Genomic DNA, 20,458 nt, shown 5'->3' with positions numbered 1-20,458 from the left:
TGCTGTGTTCCATCTGTCTTCCCACCTATTTTTCATGGCAAAAAAGGCCTTGCCACCTTCTGAGGGTGAGCAGCCCAGTAGATATTAGCTCTATCTAGTGTAAAGAATTCACTAGGTCAGAAAGGCAACCAACTTGCCTCAGTTCCCATGTTTAAAATTCAACAACCAAGTCCACTTTTGAGACTTTCCTTTCAAAATTGTTTTAAAGCCACAGGTTAAGACTTGACAGGAGAGAAACGCAGTGTCCAAGGTGTGCACCTAGTTATTAAATTGAATCTTTAGTTTGGGATAGTCTGAAGGCCCAATTGGTTGCAGTACTAACTCAGGTGGCTTTAAAAGTTGGAGAACATGACATGCTGTGAGAGCAGGGGAGAGGTGCTAAATAGTTCTGAGCCTGTGCTAGTGTTCATTAAAGGTCTCTTGTCTGCCTTCTTGTTCCTTCTCCCACCTGTTTTGTATGGCTCTTTTCATAAAATGCTTTTGTGACTGTTTCCAGGTGATTGATGAAACCCTTGATGTGAAGGAAATGATCTTCAACGCGGAGCGTGTCGGTGGGCTGGTGGACGAGCCGGTACGTATGTGGCTGCTGAGTCCAGTGATGGGCACCTTCCTAAAGCTGGATTTCCTGTGTGTTACTGAATTCCAGGGGTCCTGTGCCTGGACACTACTCTGGGAGGTCATTCAGGGTGTGCAACACAGCATTTCTGCATAAAGGTGTAAACAGGGAGCACACGCCCGTGCTGACCTGACTCTAGTTGGAGAAGTGTCTTGTGGGCTAGGAGAGCAGTGTGGGTCTGTGCCTGCCCAGGTGCCTGAGTGGGGAAATGATCTTGTCTTCATTTTCCTTCTTGCAGAATACTAAGAGGTGAGATATTTGCACTGTCTAATGTCACCAGTCATGTCCTGAATACCAGAGATGGTCGAGGGCCTTAGTGGTGGCCACCTTTTAGAATCATAAAATCATATAGAATCACAGACTGGTTTGGACTGAAAGGGACTTCAAGATCATCTAGATCCAACCCCCCTGCATGGGCAGGGACACCTCCCACCAGCCCAGGCTGCTCCAAGCCCCATCCAACCTGCCCTTCAACACTGCCAGGGATGGGGCAGCCACAGCTTCCCTGGGCAACCTGGGCCAGGCTCTCCCCACCCTCACAGTGACGAATTTTAGGTTTGCTCTCCCACATTGCTCTTCCTCTACCCCCTCCATTGTTTTCTTCCCTCCAGGACAATGACAACTCCCTCCATGATGACTTCAGTTTCAGCAGCAGTGCCCTTATTGGGCTCCTGGTGATTGCTGTTGCCATAGCTACTGTGATAGTCATCAGCTTGGTGATGCTGAGGAAGAGGCAGTATGGGACCATCAGCCATGGAATTGTGGAGGTGAGAAACAACTCCTGCTCCATAACCCAGGATGGAAATAGCATGGAATCACATGTTGGGTGGTGGGGGTGCAGATAGCAGTAGCTGCCAAGCCATCAGCTGCTCTGCTCCTGGCTGGCTGGGGCTTAACTCTGGAGATGCTGACATCTTCATCCCTTATTTATTAGCGTGCAGGTGTCAGTCGTGCCTTGCTGGGACCTGTCACTTCACACTTGTATTTGCTTATCACAGGGAATTCAATTAGGCTTCCCTGGCTGGCTCAGGGTAGGATTTAGCAGCAAATGAGCTTTTCAAGTGATATCTTTAGCAGGGGCAAGTCAGTCAATCTGTGGCAATTTGTGCTCCAAATTCCTGTAGCAATTAAGACGGCTCGAGAGCTGGGGAGCGGTTCCTCCGCCTGCCTTCTGCTCCCAACGAGCACGTTTCTCCTGACAACTCAGCAAGAAGCTGCTTTTCCCCTTTGCCCAGCCCGTGTGGGAAATTATAACAGCCTCTTTGAGAGAAGCAGGTCCCAGATTTGTAATGCTGGGGTGATAATTAGATTTGTGGAGCTCATCCCCAAAGAGGCACGGGCAGGCAGGGGGCACCCAAATGAAGAACTCTGTCCAGCAAAATATTTGTTGTGGCTTCCTCTTTTTTCCTTGTTTACTGTTTTCCACAGTGTTTATCCAGCATTTCTCTGTCTGTTCTTGTTGCTCTGACATCAGGCCTGCCAAGTTCCTCCTTGGCCCAGTAACCTTCTGGTGTTTCTTCTGGTCTTTCTAAAGGTTGACCCGATGCTCACCCCAGAGGAGCGGCATCTGAGCAAGATGCAAAACCATGGCTATGAGAACCCCACCTACAAATACCTGGAGCAGATGCAGATATAAAAAGAGATGAAGATACAACAGCCCTGACTGGGAGAGGAGCAGGGCAGAGGGCCAAAGTGGTCCAGTGTTTTGGATCAACTACTGACCAACAGTTGCTTCAAGAGGACTTCATCTTACATTCAGAACTCCTGGATCATTAAGACTATAATTACTACTGTAGAGTTGCAATTTCCATTCTTTTAAATGGGTGAAGAAATTATAATATAACAATATGATATATAAATCTCCTTAAATGGGAAAAAAAAAATGGATCTATTGCAGATATTTGACTGAGATGTAGGGGGTTTTTTGTTTGTTTTGTTTTGTTTTTTAAATAACCTGAACACCAGTTCCTTTGTCCCGTTGTCTGATACAAACTCTCTATATATCAAATGGGAAATGTTGATTTTTATTTCTGATAGACCACCTGTATATTGAGGGTCATTTGTACCAGCCCACCTTGTGAAAAGGAGACAGTTGTGGCTCTTTCAGTCATTTTGGCTTTTATATCTAAAGCAGTATTCCTTGTTTGTTTTGGTTTTTTTTTTTTCTATTTTAAAGTGAATTTCGCTGGGAGTTGCAAAGAGATTAATTTAGGGATAGGAACTACAACAGCATAAGCAAGGAAGCAATTGGGAATGGTAACTAACAAAAATCCTTAGAATGAGAAAAAAAGGAAAAAAGAAAAAGAAAAAAGAAAAAAAAAAAGAAAAATACCCATCCTCATATGCCAGTGATGTGCAACCTGCTGCTCAGCAGCTTGGGCTCTAGGAATCAAGACTCCCTGGAGGCAAGGAGTTAAAAGGCTTCTAGCATCTCTGTTTATAGTTGTTCTAGTGGAATGTTAGAACATGGTTTGTGCATACTGGGGTCTGCACATTCCCCTTCCAGATTCAGTTCTGCTCTAGAGTTGGAAGATCCTGGTATTGAATTTAAATCCTCCATTCTGAACTAGTTCCCTTCAGTACTCACCTGGCATTAACAGCCCCCTCTTGCTACTGCTTTCTAATTTTCCCCAGCTCTCCTGCCACACCAACATGGTAAGTAGTGAAGAGAAGCAGGGTTTGGAGCCTTGGCATCTCCTTGGGTGCTGCTGGGCTTTGGGCCTCTGCCCAGCAACTACAAATCACTGCAGGAATCAGCATTTGGAGCTGATGAACGCGGCGTTTGCTGGAGCTGGGGAGAGGAGAGAGGGACACGTTGGGAAGGGGATGCTGCCTGCTGTGAGGGAAATTGGATGCATAGACCCCCAGAAGAACAGGGGTGTTGTTCCACTCACCATCATGTCTTTGTAATGCTTGTATAGTTGGTGTTAATGCTCACGGCTTTTTTAAATCTGGAGGTTCTGGTAACCTGTGGTGTATTTTTTCTATTTTTCCTGTGACTTTTATTTTTTCTTCCCCTTTCCGTGTCTCTTCCCACTATGCACAGATTTACCTGCAAACTCCTTAGTGTGGTCTGTGGGGAATGTACAAAGTTTAAACACATCAATAAACACTTTAACTTCCAGGTGGTTTCTTCTCTTTATTCACGGGCTCCCCCAAGTTCCTCTCTCCTCCCACCGTGTCCTTGCCAAACCTCTGGAGACCCTTCCCCACCTCTTTGTCCACCAGCTGCAGGGAGCAATCTTCAAATTCGTGGACAAGAGGGTGTAGAAAAGCCAGACCTCAGAGGGTGACACAGTTCCCTGTTCTGGGAAAAATACTTTGAAGAGGTGAAGAGCCCAGAGCAGCAACTGGCCGGCAGCATTGGTGCTTGCTGTATCACTTCTTATGTTTTCATTTAGGAAGGGAAATAACTTGGCTGTTTTCTTTAACTTTCTCTTCCAGAACACCTAAAACCAGCAGCCTGTGAAGCTCACAGCTGCCTCTGCTCCTGTGTGTCATTCCTCATCCATTTTCCTTCTTTGAAGTGAGACCTTGAGTGCAGATTCCTCCTTTCTGGCATCTCGGAGAAATGACCCAGGAGTTGTTGCCACTTGAAGGCTGGTTTAGGAGGCCAGGAGACAGAATTCATCTTGCTTCACATGGATCTGAATGAAGATCATATGGGTCTGAATGAAGAGGGGGAGAGGAGAGAAGAGGAAACATGGAGCCTTAGGAATTTGGAACAGGAAACAATTGCATGTCCTGTTTCTCCTTAAGTGGGCTCTGTGGTTCCACTGGAACTTCCATGTTCTGGTTAAATTATTCAGGCTCTGCAGGAAAGAACAGATGCTGTCCTAGAAATGCTGTCTGTTGGTTTGTGACCACTACTTGGGAAAGAGTTTTGATTTTAAACTGTAAATTTAATTTAAATGATGGTGGAACATCAGTCCAAAGCTGTCGCTTGGGCTGCACCCTCAGGTGGGGTGACCTGAAAGAGAAACAAATTACAGAGGCTGTGGATTGAATTCCAGAATTGAATTTGGGAATTAGATTTTTCCTTCGATAAATTCTATTAGTCCTGCAAAATAAATACATCAGGCTGGACTCAAAGTCCATGAGTTACATGCTTGGGCAGAGGCTGCCAAGCGCTCGGGATCGATTCTTTCGTGATGGATTTTTGAGCTGCTGAAAAGTAATGTTTGAAAGTATCCACTTGGAGCTGGGTGGTGAGACACCTCCCAGCCATCCAGATACTGCAGCAAAGAGGCCACAGGGTTGTTTTCTGAGGGAAGCATCAGAACATTTCGTTGTGGTAAGACACTTAAAATCAGATGGTCCGAAGCACAGTGAAATGGTGAAAGACTTGCAGAGTGTTGTTAAGAGCTGCATTCAGACAAAAACTCTGATTGTGAAAAAAAAAAATAGGTCCTCTGTTTGCCTTGGAAGAGGAGCAACATATTGAAAAGGAAAAAGGCTGAGAGAGGGGCCCTTGGGAAGTAGGAGTGCTGAGCAGAGGAGGCAGCGCGGGGTCGGTTCGTCTCCTTGTAAAGCTGCTTCTTTATGTCTGCTCCAAGGGTGCCGTGGGGTGGAAAGTCTCCTGTGCACAATGCAAGGTGGATGGAGTGTGGGTGGGCTTGTTTTCCCAGCCTCACTTCTTGTCCATGTGGAAAGCAAAGCACGTGGAGCACGTGTTGGGTCGTTCAGCCCTGCTTGACAGAAGGAGCTGAAGGTGCTTGTGAGGACGAGAGCCCAAGAACGTGGTGATGTGGTGCCTTCTGTGCTGCTCCACCACCAGGTAACGTGCACCTAATGGAGCACATCAAACCTCCTCATCCTGGGGAGGGTTAGCCCTGAGCATCCATATTTCAGGGAGCAAACTGCAGCTCTCAAGGTGAAGTTTCCCACATCCTCTAGTCTGTCTTTAGTGCTTAGATTTGGTGTCATCACACAGAAACTTCTCCAGAGCAGCAGCTCAGAACGTGGCATCAGGGCTTTGCTCGTGGCTCTGTCGTGGTGGCACGTGCACAGCAGGGGTGGGGCAGTGATGAGCCAGGGAGAGGTGGTTTTTGTGGGACACAGCAAGAGAGAACTGGCAAGCAGAGTGACAGAGTGAGGCAGGGGAGGGCAAGTGGAGCTAAATGCTGACGTTAAGTAGGTCGGAAAGCATGAAAATCGGTCAAGCCTTTGAAGAACAATGAGCTGCTGGAAATGAATATTGATCTGTGTGCAGGGTGGCCAGGGGAGGTGGGGGCATGAGCTTGTCTGTGCTGAGCCCACGGCCACGCCTCCACCTCCAGGTCATGCCAGCTCAGCACCACTTTCCCAGCCCCTGGTTTGGGCTCTTGGGTGCTGGTGGGACCACATGCAGATCAACTGGGCACCAGCCTTAGCAACAGCAGGGGGGGAAGCCAAAGAAGGGGCAGGATGAGCCAGTTTTACCTGTGAATTCTCCTCCCAGCATCTTCAAAGTTGCAGTGGTTTCCACAGCAACGTGAGCCAGTCCAAATCCTTCCCCTGAGCCTGGGCTGGGGACCAAGCTGGAGGCAGAAACCTCTCGAAGGCTGGTTGCCCCAGCCCAGGAGCTTCTCACCATGCTTTCATGCATAGCACTGAAATTTTGGCAACGTTAGCTCTTTGCTTTTAAAGTCCCACTCACTCCAGCTGTGTGCATTGCTCTTCCTTCCAGGTATCCATGCTTGGAGCAAGGAGAAGGATGTGACTTCCCCTCCAAACCACGGAGGCTCCCTCAGAAGTGAAGCCTGGTGACCTCTGAGACTGCAGCAGGCATCAGGGGGGCCAGGAGCTGTGGGGTTTCTTCCATCCAAGGAGCTGGAAGATGTGTTCCTGCAAGAAAGGCATCTGCCCGTCAGGAGGATGAAAGGTAATTGATGGAGCACACCAGCCACAGCAGCTCTAGGAATAGTGGTGGCAAACCCTGTGGGCTTCCTGGGTGGCAGGGACCCAACTGCTTCCCCAGTGTCCTAAATTCCTGGGGAGGTGATGCCACGAGGGAGGCTGGGTGTCCTGCAGCAGACACTTGGTTGCTGACTACACAACATCCCACAGTGCTACTGGGAGAAAAAAAAATACAGGCTCCAACTGTTTTGAAATCCTCTCCCTGTAACATTCACTGCTCTAATGTCTAAGAGGCTGAGGGTGCTTTTTTGTTCTGCTGCTCATGCTGGACAAGGTCAATGAGGGGTGGGGAAGATGCAGTGGGTGGGATCCCAGCAATGGTGTGTGTCCTCCTGCGAGGTCCCTGAGATGAAGGGATCTGGTGAGCCCAAAATAGAGGAGAATTCTGGTCTGTTGGTGGTTCACAGCTGCTTCAGAGAGAACACCTGCAGGGAGAAAGTGGTGTAAGGGCTTTCTGAGCAGAGAGGGGGAAGGATCGATTCCCTCACCTACTCCCTGGGTGGCTGTTTTATGTCTGTGCTCCCCAGGGAGCTGCTGGGACAGGTCCCCAGCAGGACCTGGGCTGGGTGCCCCCAGGAGGTGCCTTTGAACACCGACCAAAGAGAAACAGTCCTGAAAAACCACCTCACTGAGAAAAGCCATAACCTGGTGGGCTTTTGTGTGGCTGCCCAGGTCTGTGGGGTGTGTTTGGAAAGGGGGAGGTGGTTCTGTTCCCCAGGGCCTCAGGTTTCTGCAGCAGGGACTGGCACAAGAACAAAGTGGAGCTGATTCTCCCAGGGCTGGCACTGTGGAATCCAATGCAAGGTGAGTAAGAATTGTTTTCTCCAGCGTGGTGGTTTGGCAGGGAATAATCCTGCAGCTGCTGCAGGCTCATGGAGAAATGGAGGTTGGAAGGAGCTTCTGGAGGGCATCTTGCCCACCTCCTGCTGGAAGGGCTGACTTTGAAGTCAGAGCAGGTCACTGTGTGGTTGAATATAGAATCATAGAATGGTTTGGGTTGGAAGGGGCCTTAAAGATCACCTAGATCCAACCCCCTGCATGGGCAGGGACACCTCCCACCAGCCCAGGTTGCTCCAAGCCCCATCCAACCTGCCCTTCAACACTGCCAGGGATGGGGCAGCCACAGCTTCCCTGGGCAACCTGTCCTCCCTGATTCTGGCAATCAGGGCTCCTTGCCCTGTCCCTGTGTTTTGGGGCATGAAACATTATCTGAGTTACTATATGAGGTCAGTGAAGCTTCAGGGTGAATTCCTGATCCATCCTAACAATGAGCCACAGGAAAACTGCTTCCTTTTCTCCTCCACTGGGCAAATGTATGTAGTGATGTGGGGGACACAGCCCTTGCTGTGCTCAGCCCTGCTTCAGGGTGGAGGGAAGGGCCCTGGCTGTTAGATTTTAGTATCTGTCCTGTTCGTGTAATGGAATAATCTGCTTCAGAGGCTTTGAGTTTTTGCCCCATCCTGTTCAGATGTGGCTGTGGAGATGAGGTTGCAGCAGCCAACACTTCTCCCACAGCATCACTGGAGAGCAGCTTATTGCCCCATGAGGACTTGTGTGCTGGGAAGGAAAGGTGCAGACAAAGCCATGGCCTGGCTCTTCCCTGCCAAGTGGCCTTTATGGTGGGTTGTGGAGTTTTTGCTGGGCTGAACTGGTTTTGAACACTTGCAGGTGGCACAAACTTAGAGCAAGGACCCAAGTCCAGCTGCTGAGAATCAGAGCTAGACTGGGACTATCCCAGGGCTCATCCCCCTGTGACAGTGTTTGACACAGCTCCAAGCTCCAGCTATCTATTATAATACACATCAGCTGTACTAAAGGGATTATTCTGTGCTTTTTCCTCTGCTGAGGATGCCAGGAGTGGTTTTTTCCTTGCTACTGTCTCCTTGTTTTGAAGGGTGAATGCCAACACCCTTGCAGAGCTGTTACAGCACCACATGATGAGGCAGCCTCCTTTTTTTTCAGGACAATGCAGCAAGAGCTCCAAGCCAAAGATGAGGGGAAAAATGAAGAGGAAAAATTCCTTGCCCTTACTTTCAGGCCTATTGGCTTAGGTTTCTTTTTAAAAACTAGAGAATGCTTGAATTTCCTACCCCAAAATCATTAGCGGAGCTGAATCTTCTGTAGAAATCAGGGCAGCAGGGAGGTCTCAGTCAGGTGTTGGTTTGGACAGTGCAACTTTTTCCTGTCCTGTCAGTTCATATTTTGACAGAGAATTTAAACACGGGCTTATTTTTTGAGAGCTTCAAGTGTTCTTTACTTGTACACACCACAGGATCAGTGAGAGCTGTGGGACTGGCCCCAGTCCATCCAGCAACCACTTCACTGCTATTTTTGAAGCCTAAGAAAACAGACAGCAGCTTCAGCACAGCAATTATGAGGAGTGATATTTTTTTCTCCCCATGAATTTGGCTCACTTTAATTAGATGTCTAATAAATCGGAGGGGACAGGAGCACACAAAGCTCCAAGACAGTTGGCTGTGTTATTTTTGCCTGTGTTGAAATGTCTGTAGCAACTCCTCTTCATTATGTACTTATAGACAGATGATGGGGGGATTGTGGATGAGCTGCTTTTTTACTGGATAGAGGAGAATAAAAAGTGCAGGACTTGATAAATTGCCAGGCCAAAACCCAAGAATTGCAGCCCATCCCTTCTAGAGTTTTTCCAGTTAAAAAGGGGAGGCCCCTCCCCCAGAAAAAGGCAGAGAATCTTGTATGTTATCATTTTTCTAAGTAAAATGCTATGTTGGAATTAGAATATTGTCTTAATTTGGTTTTGGGGTTGCTTTCTAGCAAGGTATTTACAGCAGGGAGCTTAAAGTGTAGACAGAGACATGCATGGGAATTTAGTTTTCCTTGTCACTGTGTTAAAATAAGGGACCAGCAGCTGAGCCTTGTCCAGTCTTCACTGGATCCTCTTGGGAAGACCAAACAGATGCACAATTCTGGATCAACTCCTCTGGTTCCAGCAGCTTCTGTAACAAAAAGCTCTGAGGCCATTTCAAGCAGAACTGCAGCCCAAGGTGAAAACTCCAAACCCAAAACCCGCTCTAAAAACAAAGCAAAAACCACACTTGAAGAGCTCTAAATGCAAAAAGGAAAAAAAAACACACCCAAAAAACCTCTCTGAAATCCCAAGAACCTTTCTAAACCCCCCAAAAGCTCCTCTAAAAAATCCCTAAAGCACTCTAAAAACTTTAAACACAAAACCACTCTAAAAACCCAAGAACCCTCCCAAAAAAACCCTCTTTAAAACCACACACCTCCTGACCACGTGGATGACACCAGGAGATGTAAGACCAGTATTTTGCATGTAAAGCTAAAACAGTTTCATGGTGGTAAGAGAATTTCAGAAGAAAACTCTCAGTTTAGGGGACAGTGCTGGGGTCCAGCTGCAGCCAGAAGCAAACATCTCCAAGATGTTCTCCTGGGCTGTGGACAACTTGTCCAGGCAGATCTGACAAGTTGAGGCAATGGTGGGTTTGTCCATGGAGCTGCAGATGGAGGCCCCCACGAGGAGGAGCTGTACCATGTCCATCAGGTGCTGCTGGCATCCCCAAACCCAACAAAACAGCCTTGTTTTTCCACCTTGCAGCTCAGTGACAGTTCTCACCAGGTGATGGAGCAGCTGGAGGGACATGGGGAGCAATGGTTGCACATCATGGGGTGTCAGGTCAGCAAAAAGAGGAATCACAAATAATACACTGCAAATCAAATAAAAAATAATAGTTTAGCTGATAGAGCCACAAATAAAAGCATCTTTCTGCTCACACATCCAAACAGGCACCAGAGATGTTTTCTTTTCCAATAGTACCACCCTCAGCATGAAGAAACAAGGGACAATTAAAGCCAACAAGGGAGGAAACCTGGGAGGTGAGGAAGAGGCAAGTGCTCTTCTTTCATCTCCCCAGCTATGGAGATGAGCTCATAAAAGCTCTTCCAGTCTTTGAGAGGATGTTAAGGGCTTGAGCCACATTTCCAAGCAGTGCTGGCAGCTCATTTAATCCAGGTACCTTGTGTCTCGATGTCACCACATGTGGCCCTTTCTACCCAGCACGTGCCCTGAAACCAGATCCTAGAGAGGAAAAGTCCTGACAACAATCCTAAGCACTTAGAAGAACCTTTCTTTATATTTATACCCAACCTCTCAGCACACAGGAAGCCAGAAGCTGAGGAGATGACCCTGACTGCTACTGCAGTTGGGAACCCCCAGTTTGAGCTCACGTGAGCTTGAAACAACAAGGACAAAAGCTTCACCACATTTGAGCAGTTGCATACAAGTTGTCTTCAGTTCTTTGAGGAAAACAGCAGGATGGGTAATTACAAAGCTGTTGGTACATGTTGAAAGGACAAAGCACTTGCCACCACCACCACTGGTGTATGTGTCTGCTCCTTGGCTCCCCCCTGGGCTTCATGGCCTTGATCTTCACAGCACTAACACACCAGCTGGGCTGGGGAAAGCTGGTGGGGCTCCACCTCATGGGATGTTCCTCCCCTGACTGTGTGCAGCAGAGGAGTGACAAGGGCATGGACTTCTTTGGATTCTGCAAGATGTTAAGAACTTCTTGGATGGCCAACAGTGCTGCACCAGTCCAGTGTCAATGGGGCTGTGCTGGCCCAGGGGAGAAGGATTTTCTTGCTGAATTTCAAAATGTCCTGCAGAACCAGCAGCAGCTGGACATTCAGCAGAATGAGGTAGCCCCAGACCAGTGTTGGCAGGTAGACACCATGAGTGAACATCACCACATCCTGTAAGGCAACAAGATATTACAAAGCTTAAGTAGAAAACAGAAACTGTTACTTTTGGGTGGATTTTGGGGGTACATCTTAGAATTCCTCCACCATACCCAGAAGTTGTGGCTCACCAGAAGCTGCCAACACATGTCTACGTTTTACAAAGCAGCTGCTCTTGTCTGAAGCACCAAGACAAACCTCATTCCTTGGCAGAACAGCCATAAATCTACACCACTGCTGCTGGGTGCTGAAGGATGTCCTACCAACACAGCAGGTTGGTTTGTGAAACACATCAGCCCCCCTGGGGGAGTTTTATTCCATTTCTCCCCCTCTGAAACAAAGTCACTCGTAGCTGTCTCCAAAGCAGTGATGGAAAATAAAAACCTACCAGAAATTCATATTTGTGTCTGGGAAGACAGGAGTGATGTGAGCAGTAGGAGACAGGTCAGACTCCACAGATGATGTAGCAAGGGGGAAATGGAACATTATTTCAATAATGCCACTTGAATAAGTGTCACCAAGACTTTTCAAATGCATTATTTACGAGCACCACGTTAGACACAGGCAGGCAGCAGAGCATCCCCTGGTCTGGAGTCCCATGAATTGTAGAACAAATACTTGAACAAGTCTCAGTTTATCATCTCTGTCACATCCTGTAACTCCTGATGAAAGCAAGAACTGCACAGGCAGAACAGCCAGAGCAGGAGCAGCCTCCTCCCCACCACACACCCTGTGACCAACCCTCCAGACACAGCCCAAGCTGCTGGACTGCTCTGCTGAGATGGACCAGCTGGGAATCCAACCCACCAAGGTCCCTGACCCAGGGAAAGGCTAAAGCACAAGTTTTAGGACCAAACCTGCAGCATCTCCACCAGCATTACATGGTGGCACAGGGAGCTGGATGAGGTCTGAGCACCTTTGCAGAAAGGGAACCTGCATTTATCCCAGCAGACAGGCCAACACCTCTGCAAGCAAGTGCTCCAAAATGAACCTTCATCAGCCCAAGTCACCAGGCACCTTGACCTCAGGTTAGTGCCACCATCTCTGGGGGACCCTTTGGCCAAGTTCCACCAGCCCCTGCACCATCTGTCAGCAAACACAACGTCCCAGCAACCTGTCTGACCAGAAAAATCCACTCCAGCCACAGCTGGAAAACTTCTCCCTCCTTGAGAGCCTTTCCTGCCTGCTTTGGGCACCCTTTCTGCAACCAAACCATCATGGTCTTCATTAGTGACAAGAAGGATTTACACTTAAAGCTCTCACACAATTAATAGAGCAGATCTCCCATGTCTTGACCCTCTGCCTGTCCTAGGACAAATACCAGGCTCCCCCCAAAAGGCATCATCTCTACAGCCTCACTACACCCTCACCCAAATTTCCTTCTTCTAAAAATACCTCTTACCTTGCAGGAGCTGAAGCCAGCAGCTGTGAAGCTCCATGCACACCATTCCCAGGAGCACAGAGGATGGGGCAGATGGAAACCTCTGGCCTTGGGTTTTCCATCCTGACCCATCCCTCACAGGCTCCTCTCCTGCATCATCAGGCGACTGCAGCAACCACCTTGATGTGGCTGCAGGGCTGAAAATGCCCAGATATTGTTGTGCCACTTGCCCTGGGCTGCACCAACTGCTCCATCCCAGGGTGGCTGCCTGCAGCTGAGCTCCACCAGCAGCCCCTTGGAAGGGGTGACCCCCTCTCTAGTGATGCCACAAAGCAGCAGGCAGGAACCAGCTGCTGCACCACGAGAACTGCTGGATTGCAGGTTGCTGGTATCATCTGCAGCTTCCCCTGGAGCTTTGGATGAGATTCAAGTCATGCCTATGCAGAGAGGGTGTGTGAGCATCTGCTGCTTGCTGGGGTTGTTTAAATCACTTGAGTTAATGGGCAAGAAATGCACTAAGATTTAAAATAATAATAATAATAATAATAAATTACAAGTTCTGGAAGAGAAGAGTGACCTAGAAATCCAACTGTCCTCTGATGGCAATTGCACTAAATTGTGCAACTAAGTTTGCTAATTAAACTGAAACAGTAGATTTGAGTGGTGCTCACAGTGCTCATTTCATCTCCTCCTTAAACCATGAATCTTCTGCAAGTCCCTCAGCAATAACAATAAGAACTTTTGGAGAGAGGTGCCAGGTTCCCAGAGGCTGCCAAGCCCTTCGGCTCCTCCAGCAGCCCCTTCCCAGATGCTCTCCAGGAGATTCTCCTCCCTCCAGCTGCAGGAAGAGGGTCTCCAAATCACAGAAGGGCTGGAGTCGGAAGGGACCTCTCGAGATCATCTGGTCCAGCTCCTCTGCTAAAGCAAGATCTCCTGAAGCACATTCCACTTTTGAATCTCCAGAGATGGAGACTCCTGGGCAGCCTGTCCCAGGGCTCTGTCACCCTCACCATAAAGAAGTTTTTCCTCATATTTAAATGGAACTTCCCATGTTCCAACTTGTACCCGTTGCCCCTCGTTCTGACACTGGGAGCTACTGAGAAGAAATCACCCCTCACCTTCACCAGCCATTCTACCCCAAGGCTTTAACTGCTGGTTCTTCTGAGAGAAAAGCCTGTCCCCAACATGAGCCAGCAGTGGAGGATTTGTGGAAAGAGTGGAAAGAGGAAAACTTCCACCTCCCTTCCAGGGGCCTTAACCCAGTGCTGACTTTGACGAGGAAGTACAAGGGTCTTCGTTCCTCCAGCAAGTTCCATCCATTCCCCAAGTCTAATTGTGCAGGGGAGAGGATTTCCATTATAGACACCCAATTATTTCTGGTTGCTACCAGACAGGAAAACACAGCAAAAGCACAGAAGTGTTACCTGAGCTTCTGGCTGCTGCAGTGCCCCGTGGTTACACTTTAACAAGGTGCTAATGGACAGAGATCTGGCTTCGTTTTCTGGCCAAGGAATTTCCAGGGGCAAAACACAGCCAGGAAAAAAAAAGCAAACAGGCTCTGGAGTAGCACATCCACATCTCTGCCACCTCCCTGGGGACCACCAGCCAGCCAGGCCACAGGAGCTTTTTGAGGAACCAAAAGTCTTTCACAAAATCGATCCGCAGGGGAACAGCGTCAGTTGTGCCTAAGAATGAGGTTCCCCCATTAATTGAACACCTTGGACCCCCCCATGGGGAGGCAAGGGTAGCAGGATGGCACAGCTCTGTCCTCTCGTGCTATTTTGTGGTCACTGAAGTGGTGTTTGGGTGGGCAGGGCAGGCTCTCTTCATCAATCATTCACAAGTTTTATTGCCTGCCAGCGTGGACAGGAACGAGCCCTTTGGCTTGTTCCAGAGGGTATCAACACCCAGGAACTGCTCTGCGAATGCAACTACAGCCACAACAACCTCATTTCTTCTTCCTGCTCTGTTGACCCAATGGATATTCGTCCCAGCTCAAGTCTGGGGCATCCTCACAAGATGTCAGGTCATTTTGTGTGCCCTGTGTGAGGAGCCCTCACGTGTCAGTGGGAGGCTCAGTGTGACCCTGCTGAGCTGGTTCAGTCTCACAGCTGGATGCTCAGTATTCACTCTTACTTACATTTATTCAAGGAAAGAAGAAACACCCCTGCTAAAAACATACATTTTAAAGAGCAAAAACCTCAGAGAGAGAGATTCAGCATCACCAAGGTAACACCTGGGCCAGAAAAAACAGGAAAGAAATTAACATGAGTTGATCAAAGGGGAAAGAGATTGATTTTTTTCCCCCCTTCTTCTCAAAGTGCAGTTCATGGGGTCATAGCCTCTGCACTGAGCTCCCTGTTTGTCTCTTACATATTTATCCAATGGCCCTGCTCCTTGTCCCATGGTGGGTGTCAATAACCAGAGCCCATCACCTCCACGCAGCACATCTGAAGCTCCAGCACAAGCAGATCCATGTCAGCCCGGGCCACAGGCAACCCCTCCCCACCAGACCCTGGAGAAACCATTGCTGGTGAACACCAGCCCACTTTTCAACCCCCAGTTATAGCTCACTACGTGGGGGAGCCCAAATTCCTGCACTCACCTGTTTCTTGGCTCCTCAAGGTCCTCTCTTGGCAGCTGCCAGCAGCATGAAGCATCAGCCTCCTTCAGTCCTGCTGCAAAGGGAGAAAACAAAAAAAGAAGTTTAAAAAAAAAAATAAAATAATTAAACATAAAACAAACAAAAAAAACCCCAACCCCCCCAAAACAAACAGACAACCCCCTCAAAAAAACCCCAACCCAACAAGGAACCCCCTTGCCAAAACCAAACAAACAAAACACCCCAAAACCAACCAACAACAACAACAACAAAACCCACCCCCAAAATAAAAGAAAATGTCTTCCAGGGGCCTCCTGTGGGGTGGGACCTGCCGTGGCTTTGAGCCTGGGAGGACTTCTGTTCCTCCTGACACTTCCTGGAGTTTCTGGAGCCGTGCAGACCAGCAGCAAAGTGTCCTCAGCACATCTTCAGGGAGGAGCACAGCAAAGGTATTAAAAGATAATAATTAATAGTAATAATAATAGAGCTGCTTGTGTTCACCTGGCCCAGCCCAGCATGTTAAGTGTTGGTAAAGAAGTTGCTGATGAACTTGCTGTTCTTTCACTAATCCTGTTTCATGGTGTCTTTTCAATTTGGGTTGGATCTTGGTGGCAGGAAGTGTCTCCCTGCTGCAAACCAAAAGGATAAGGGAAAGAGGGAAAAAAAACCCACATAGCCCTGAGCACCAAGAAGGGAAAAGTTTGATTTCTGTGTCTGCATGGATAGTGACCAGCTCCAGGGAGGGAATAAAGCTGCTGCAGGAGGAGAAAAGTTATTCCCAGGGTTGCTGCGCAGCAGAAACTCACCAGGAGAACCTTGATGCCCAATCATAGAATCACAGAATGGTCTGGGTTGGAAGGCACCTGGAAGATCATCTAGTCCCACCACCTCCCATGGGCAGGGACACCTCCCACCAGCCCAGGCTGCTCCAAGCCCCATCCAACCTGCCCTTCAACACTGCCAGGGATGGGGCAGCCACAGCTTCCCTGGGCAACCTGGGCCAGGCTCTCACCACCCTCACACTCCAGAATTCCCTCCTCATGTCTCACCTCAATCTCCCTCTTCCAGTTTTCATCCATTCCCCCCTTGTCCTCTCCCTCCCTGCCCTTGTCCCAAGCCCCTCCCCAGCTTTCCTGGAGCCCCTTCAGGCACTGGAAGGTGCTCTAAGGTCTCCCTGGAGCCTTCTCTTCTCCAGGCTGAACACCCCAACTCTCACTGTGGACCAGCTGAAGCCATCACCTTGCTTCAAGGGTGTCTCTCTGCAAGGTGGACCCTGCCTGTCAAACACCCCACGTCCCATCTCCCCAACATCCAGTGCACACCAGCTTCTCTCCACCCCTGCTTATCCCTCAGCTTCTCATTAAAGGCACAAAGAAGCACAGGCCAGTGACAGGGAAGCCCAGCCTTGGCCAGCCGGCCACTTCAACCACATCCAGTCCCATCCCTCTGACATTTCACTCACCCCTCAAACCACTTGTAAGCCAGACATTACCTTAACCCCACCCGCAGAGCATCATGTTCAAGAGATCCATGGAGCTGGTGTGTTAAAGCACTTTATTAGTGACCTGGAGGTTGGAACACAAACCCCTCCACCAACCCCAGAGCGAGCAGCAGCCCCCAGGAGCTGGGTGGGCTCCCTCTGCAGAAGAAAAAATGGTGGCAAAAAAAAAATAAAAATGCCCAAATTGGCCACACGAGTTGGACTCCACCAGCAAACCAGTCCTGCAGTTCACAGCCTGGGAAGATGAAAAGGTCCCTCCTGCCTGAGCTTGGTTTGCTCTCACTCCCAGATTGCACGGGAAGGGCTTCACATCTCCTGCCTCCCACTTCTGATGCTCCAACCATCAAGTGCCAGTGGGGTTTATCAAGACTAACTAAAAACCTCATCTGAAGAGCTCTAAGCCAGTGGGGAAGATGTTTCCAGGGCCTCATTTGTCATCCAGGGTGCTCTCTGGCAGCAGGGCCCCATCAGAGCCCTTCGGGCCCCTGCGCAGGCACACGCCGCAGTCCAGCTCCACGTCGATGTCCCCAAACTTCAGCTGGCAGGACTCGTTGCAGCTGCAGGAGGGACAGTGACACCCATCAGGGTTTGCAGGCAGTGAGAGCCACCAGCTCCCCCACCTGCTAAGGTCTGTCTGCTCTGTGGTGGCACCAAGTCCACCCCTTCCAGCCAAGACATGGACCAGTCCACGCTTGGACATACATGGACACCCACTTATCCCGGGAGACACTGGAGTCCCTTGGCTCTAGGTCTTGCTCTTGGCCATCTCAGCTCGTGCACAGTGCCAGGACCCCCCCAAGGTCCCTTCACCCCCACGTACCAGCGAGATGCAGCAGAGTTTGCTGCCAGGACAGCCAGGATGCCTGCGTAGTGCCAGCAGAAGCACATGGTGAGGAACGCCACGTTGCTGCTGTCAGTCTGATCCCAGCCTGGTCCTCCCCATGGAGGGGACAGCACAAACCCAATCTGGTGGCAGACAGAGGAGACATTGGCCTCAGCACATCTCTCCTCTCTTTTCCTCCTGATTTTTAGCCACTGCTGCAGCTGACTATGGACTGGAGGCACCATGAACCCCAGTAATACCAGCACCACTGCCCTCAGCACCCCCAAGCATCCTTGTCCCCCCGGTGACACGCTTCAGGAGGAGAAGGATGCTCTGTGGACAAGCCTTAGGGCTCACAGTGCAGCTCAGCATCCCTGGAGAAAGGTGACAACCCAAAGGCTCCAGAGCCAGGCTCTGCTTTTCCTCCTAGACCCAAAGCTGGGTGATGACGAGAGGTTTCCAAACGTTCCCAGGTACTTGGAACAAAGAAACAAAGGGTGGCAAAACACTGGCCCAGGTTGTCCAGAGAGGTGAGAGATGCCACATTCCTGGAAACATTCAAGGTCAGGTTGGATGGGGCTCTGGGCAACCTGATCTAGTTGTCTCTGCTCACTGCAGGGGGCTTGGGCTAGGTGGCCTTCAAAGGCCCCTTCCAACCTGAACCATCCTGTGATTCTGAACAGAGGAAGAAATCGGGCCTCATAAAAAGAAAAAAGCCTTGAGATTGTGGTTTCCCACCCTTGTTTCCAGGAATGGGGCTTCTACCACCTCCTTGGGCAACCTGGGACTTCTCTGGGCAACCTGTCCCAGTGTTTCACCACCCTCATTATAATAAAAATGTCTCATTTCCATTTAGCCTACAGGTGTGTCCATGCTGCGTACATAGCACATGAACATCTCTGTGATGACCACTCTGGTGCTAATCCTTGGTTCCTCCTCTTATTTACTAAGATATTCCACCCACTTGACAAGTTCAACCCCAACAGATGTTCCTTCCCTGGCTGCAAAGCCCACTGCTGGGAGGAGAGCACGGGGTGGACACTGACCTGCCAGAGCCAAGAGCCCTGGAGAAGGAAGGAGCTGGTCCTGAAGGTCTCCAGGATGATGTGGTCACGGAGGAACACCTCGAGGAGGGCACAGAGGGCTCCAGCAAAGATAGCCACGACCAGCAGGGAATGCAGGTGGTGATCCAGCACAGCATCACCGTAGTCATGGAAACAGAAGAGCAAACCTGCCAAGATTCACCCCCATCAGAAAAGGGCGCTTTGGGATTGGGTTGTTTTGGTTGTTTTTTTTTTAACAAAAACATTAATCTAAAAATTGAGCCTGTGCTCCAGGTCTTGCTGCTGTGGGAAGAGCCAGCCAGCAGAGGAGCTGGCACCAGGGTTTGTCCCTCCGCATCCAGCCGAGGTGGGGGGACAACACCTTGTCACTGGGAGCAGGACACATCCCTCAGGCATCCAGCCATGGCTTGGGTCGTGTTTTTCCAGAGCAGCCTTGGGCTGTTGCCCCTTCCCCTGGCCCACAGCCCACACCATCCCATGGGAGTCACCTTCCACCAGCAGAGCCAGGGCCAGCGAGAGCCGGTCCAAGCCCAGGGGCAGCTTGAGGGGGGAGTGTGAGAGCACGTCCACGAGGCCAGAGAGGAGGAAGAAGAGGTAGATGGTGGTGTAGTGCCAGGGGGCAAGGTCCACCCAGCTGTGCGTCTTGGGGCTGTAGAGCTGCAGGTGGGGTCCAGTGGGCACAAATTGCTCCACCAAGATGCCTGGGAAGAGAGGGGAAAGGAAGAGCTTGTAGGAAAAACTTTCTTCATGACAATGAAGCTGTGGTAGGACCCCCCTGCAAGGCTGGGTCCTGTTCTGGGGTCCCCAACACTAGAACTACATGGAGCTGTTGGAGCAAGTCCAGAGGGGACCATGAAGGTGATCCAAGGGCTGGAGCAGCTCTGCTCTGGAGCCAGGCTGGGAGAGTTGGGGTGTTCAGCCTGGAGAAGAGAAGGCTCCAGGGAGACCTTAGAGCACCTTCCAGTGCCTGAAGGGGCTCCAGGAAAGCTGGGGAGGGGCTTGGGACAAGGGCAGGGAGGGATGGAATGAGGGGGGATGGACTGAAATTGGAAGAGGGGAGATTTAGGTGAGGTATGAGGAAGAAATTCTTCCCTGTGAGGGGGGTGAGAGCCTGGCCCAGGCTGCCCAGGGAAGCTGTGGCTGCCCCATCCCTGGCAGTGTTGAAGGGCAGGTTGGATGGGGCTTGGAGCAGCCTGGGCTGGTGGGAGGTGTCCCTGCCCATGCAGGGGGTTGGATCTAGATGGTCTTTCAGGTCCCTTCCAATACAAGCCATCCTATGATACTATTTGCCCAGAGGAACCGTCTCACCACAGACCATGCCACAAGCAGGTCCCTTCCTCCCCACATTTCCCACTACCAACAGCCCAGTCTCGTGGGTCAGAGCACCTGCAGTGCCAGGAGATACTGGGACAAGGACTCATCATTATCTCTTACCTGCTAGAGCAAAGAAAGCTTTGACCATCCCTTCCAGGACTTCCACGCGGTGGGTCCCATGGCCAGGCTGGCTCTCAGCACCGGCTTTGCGCCGGAGATACTTCAGGGGGTACCTCACTGACCACCAGAGGCCAAAGATGAAGAAGAAGGTGCCCCGGAGGGCACTGCCCAGGAAACTCGTTGGCATTGGGCTCCCTCGCTGGACCTGCAAGGACAAACAGTGCCTGGGGACCAACTCCTAGTGTCCCCAGGGAGATGTTGTGCTGCTGGGCATCACCAGGAGCTGCATCCCAGCACACAGCTCCACCATCAGCTGCACACAGGCAGCACCAGGAGTGGGACACCCCTGTCTGTGTGTGTGGGTAGATGTGTGTGTGACTGCACAGGTGCAACCAGCCAGAGGAGAGC

General features: G+C 50.2%; 2 protein-coding genes across 6 annotated transcripts in view; one reads left to right on the top strand and one right to left on the bottom strand.

Moving 5' to 3' along the window:
• APLP2 (amyloid beta precursor like protein 2) overlaps positions 1-3,740 on the top strand; it is a 48,043-nt gene extending 44,303 nt beyond the window's left edge. For all 5 annotated transcript variants that reach the window (XM_051638486.1, XM_051638485.1, XM_051638484.1 and 2 more), the window contains 3 exons: positions 497-571; positions 1,228-1,383; positions 2,151-3,740. In XM_051638486.1, the coding sequence (XP_051494446.1) occupies positions 497-571; positions 1,228-1,383; positions 2,151-2,252 (333 nt within the window). In that variant the 3' untranslated portion in view covers positions 2,253-3,740. The remainder of the gene's footprint in view (positions 1-496; positions 572-1,227; positions 1,384-2,150) is intronic.
• A 13,416-nt stretch (positions 3,741-17,156) lies between these two features.
• LOC127393426 (transmembrane protein 45B-like) lies at positions 17,157-20,249 on the bottom strand. The gene is made up of 5 exons (XM_051638488.1): positions 20,051-20,249; positions 19,105-19,317; positions 18,599-18,783; positions 17,550-17,695; positions 17,157-17,286 (listed from the first exon to the last, which is right to left on the bottom strand). Exons 1-5 carry the CDS (start codon positions 20,235-20,237, stop codon positions 17,157-17,159), a joined length of 861 nt encoding a protein of 286 aa, XP_051494448.1. The 5' UTR covers positions 20,238-20,249.
• Positions 20,250-20,458: the final 209 nt, after the last annotated feature.

The sequence above is a fragment of the Apus apus genome, chromosome 22 (assembly GCF_020740795.1).
Source record: "Apus apus isolate bApuApu2 chromosome 22, bApuApu2.pri.cur, whole genome shotgun sequence".
In the NCBI taxonomy this organism is placed as follows: domain Eukaryota; kingdom Metazoa; phylum Chordata; class Aves; order Apodiformes; family Apodidae; genus Apus; species Apus apus.
The sequence above is the reverse complement of the archived record's forward strand: the minus strand, read 5'-3'. Positions and strand labels throughout refer to the sequence as shown.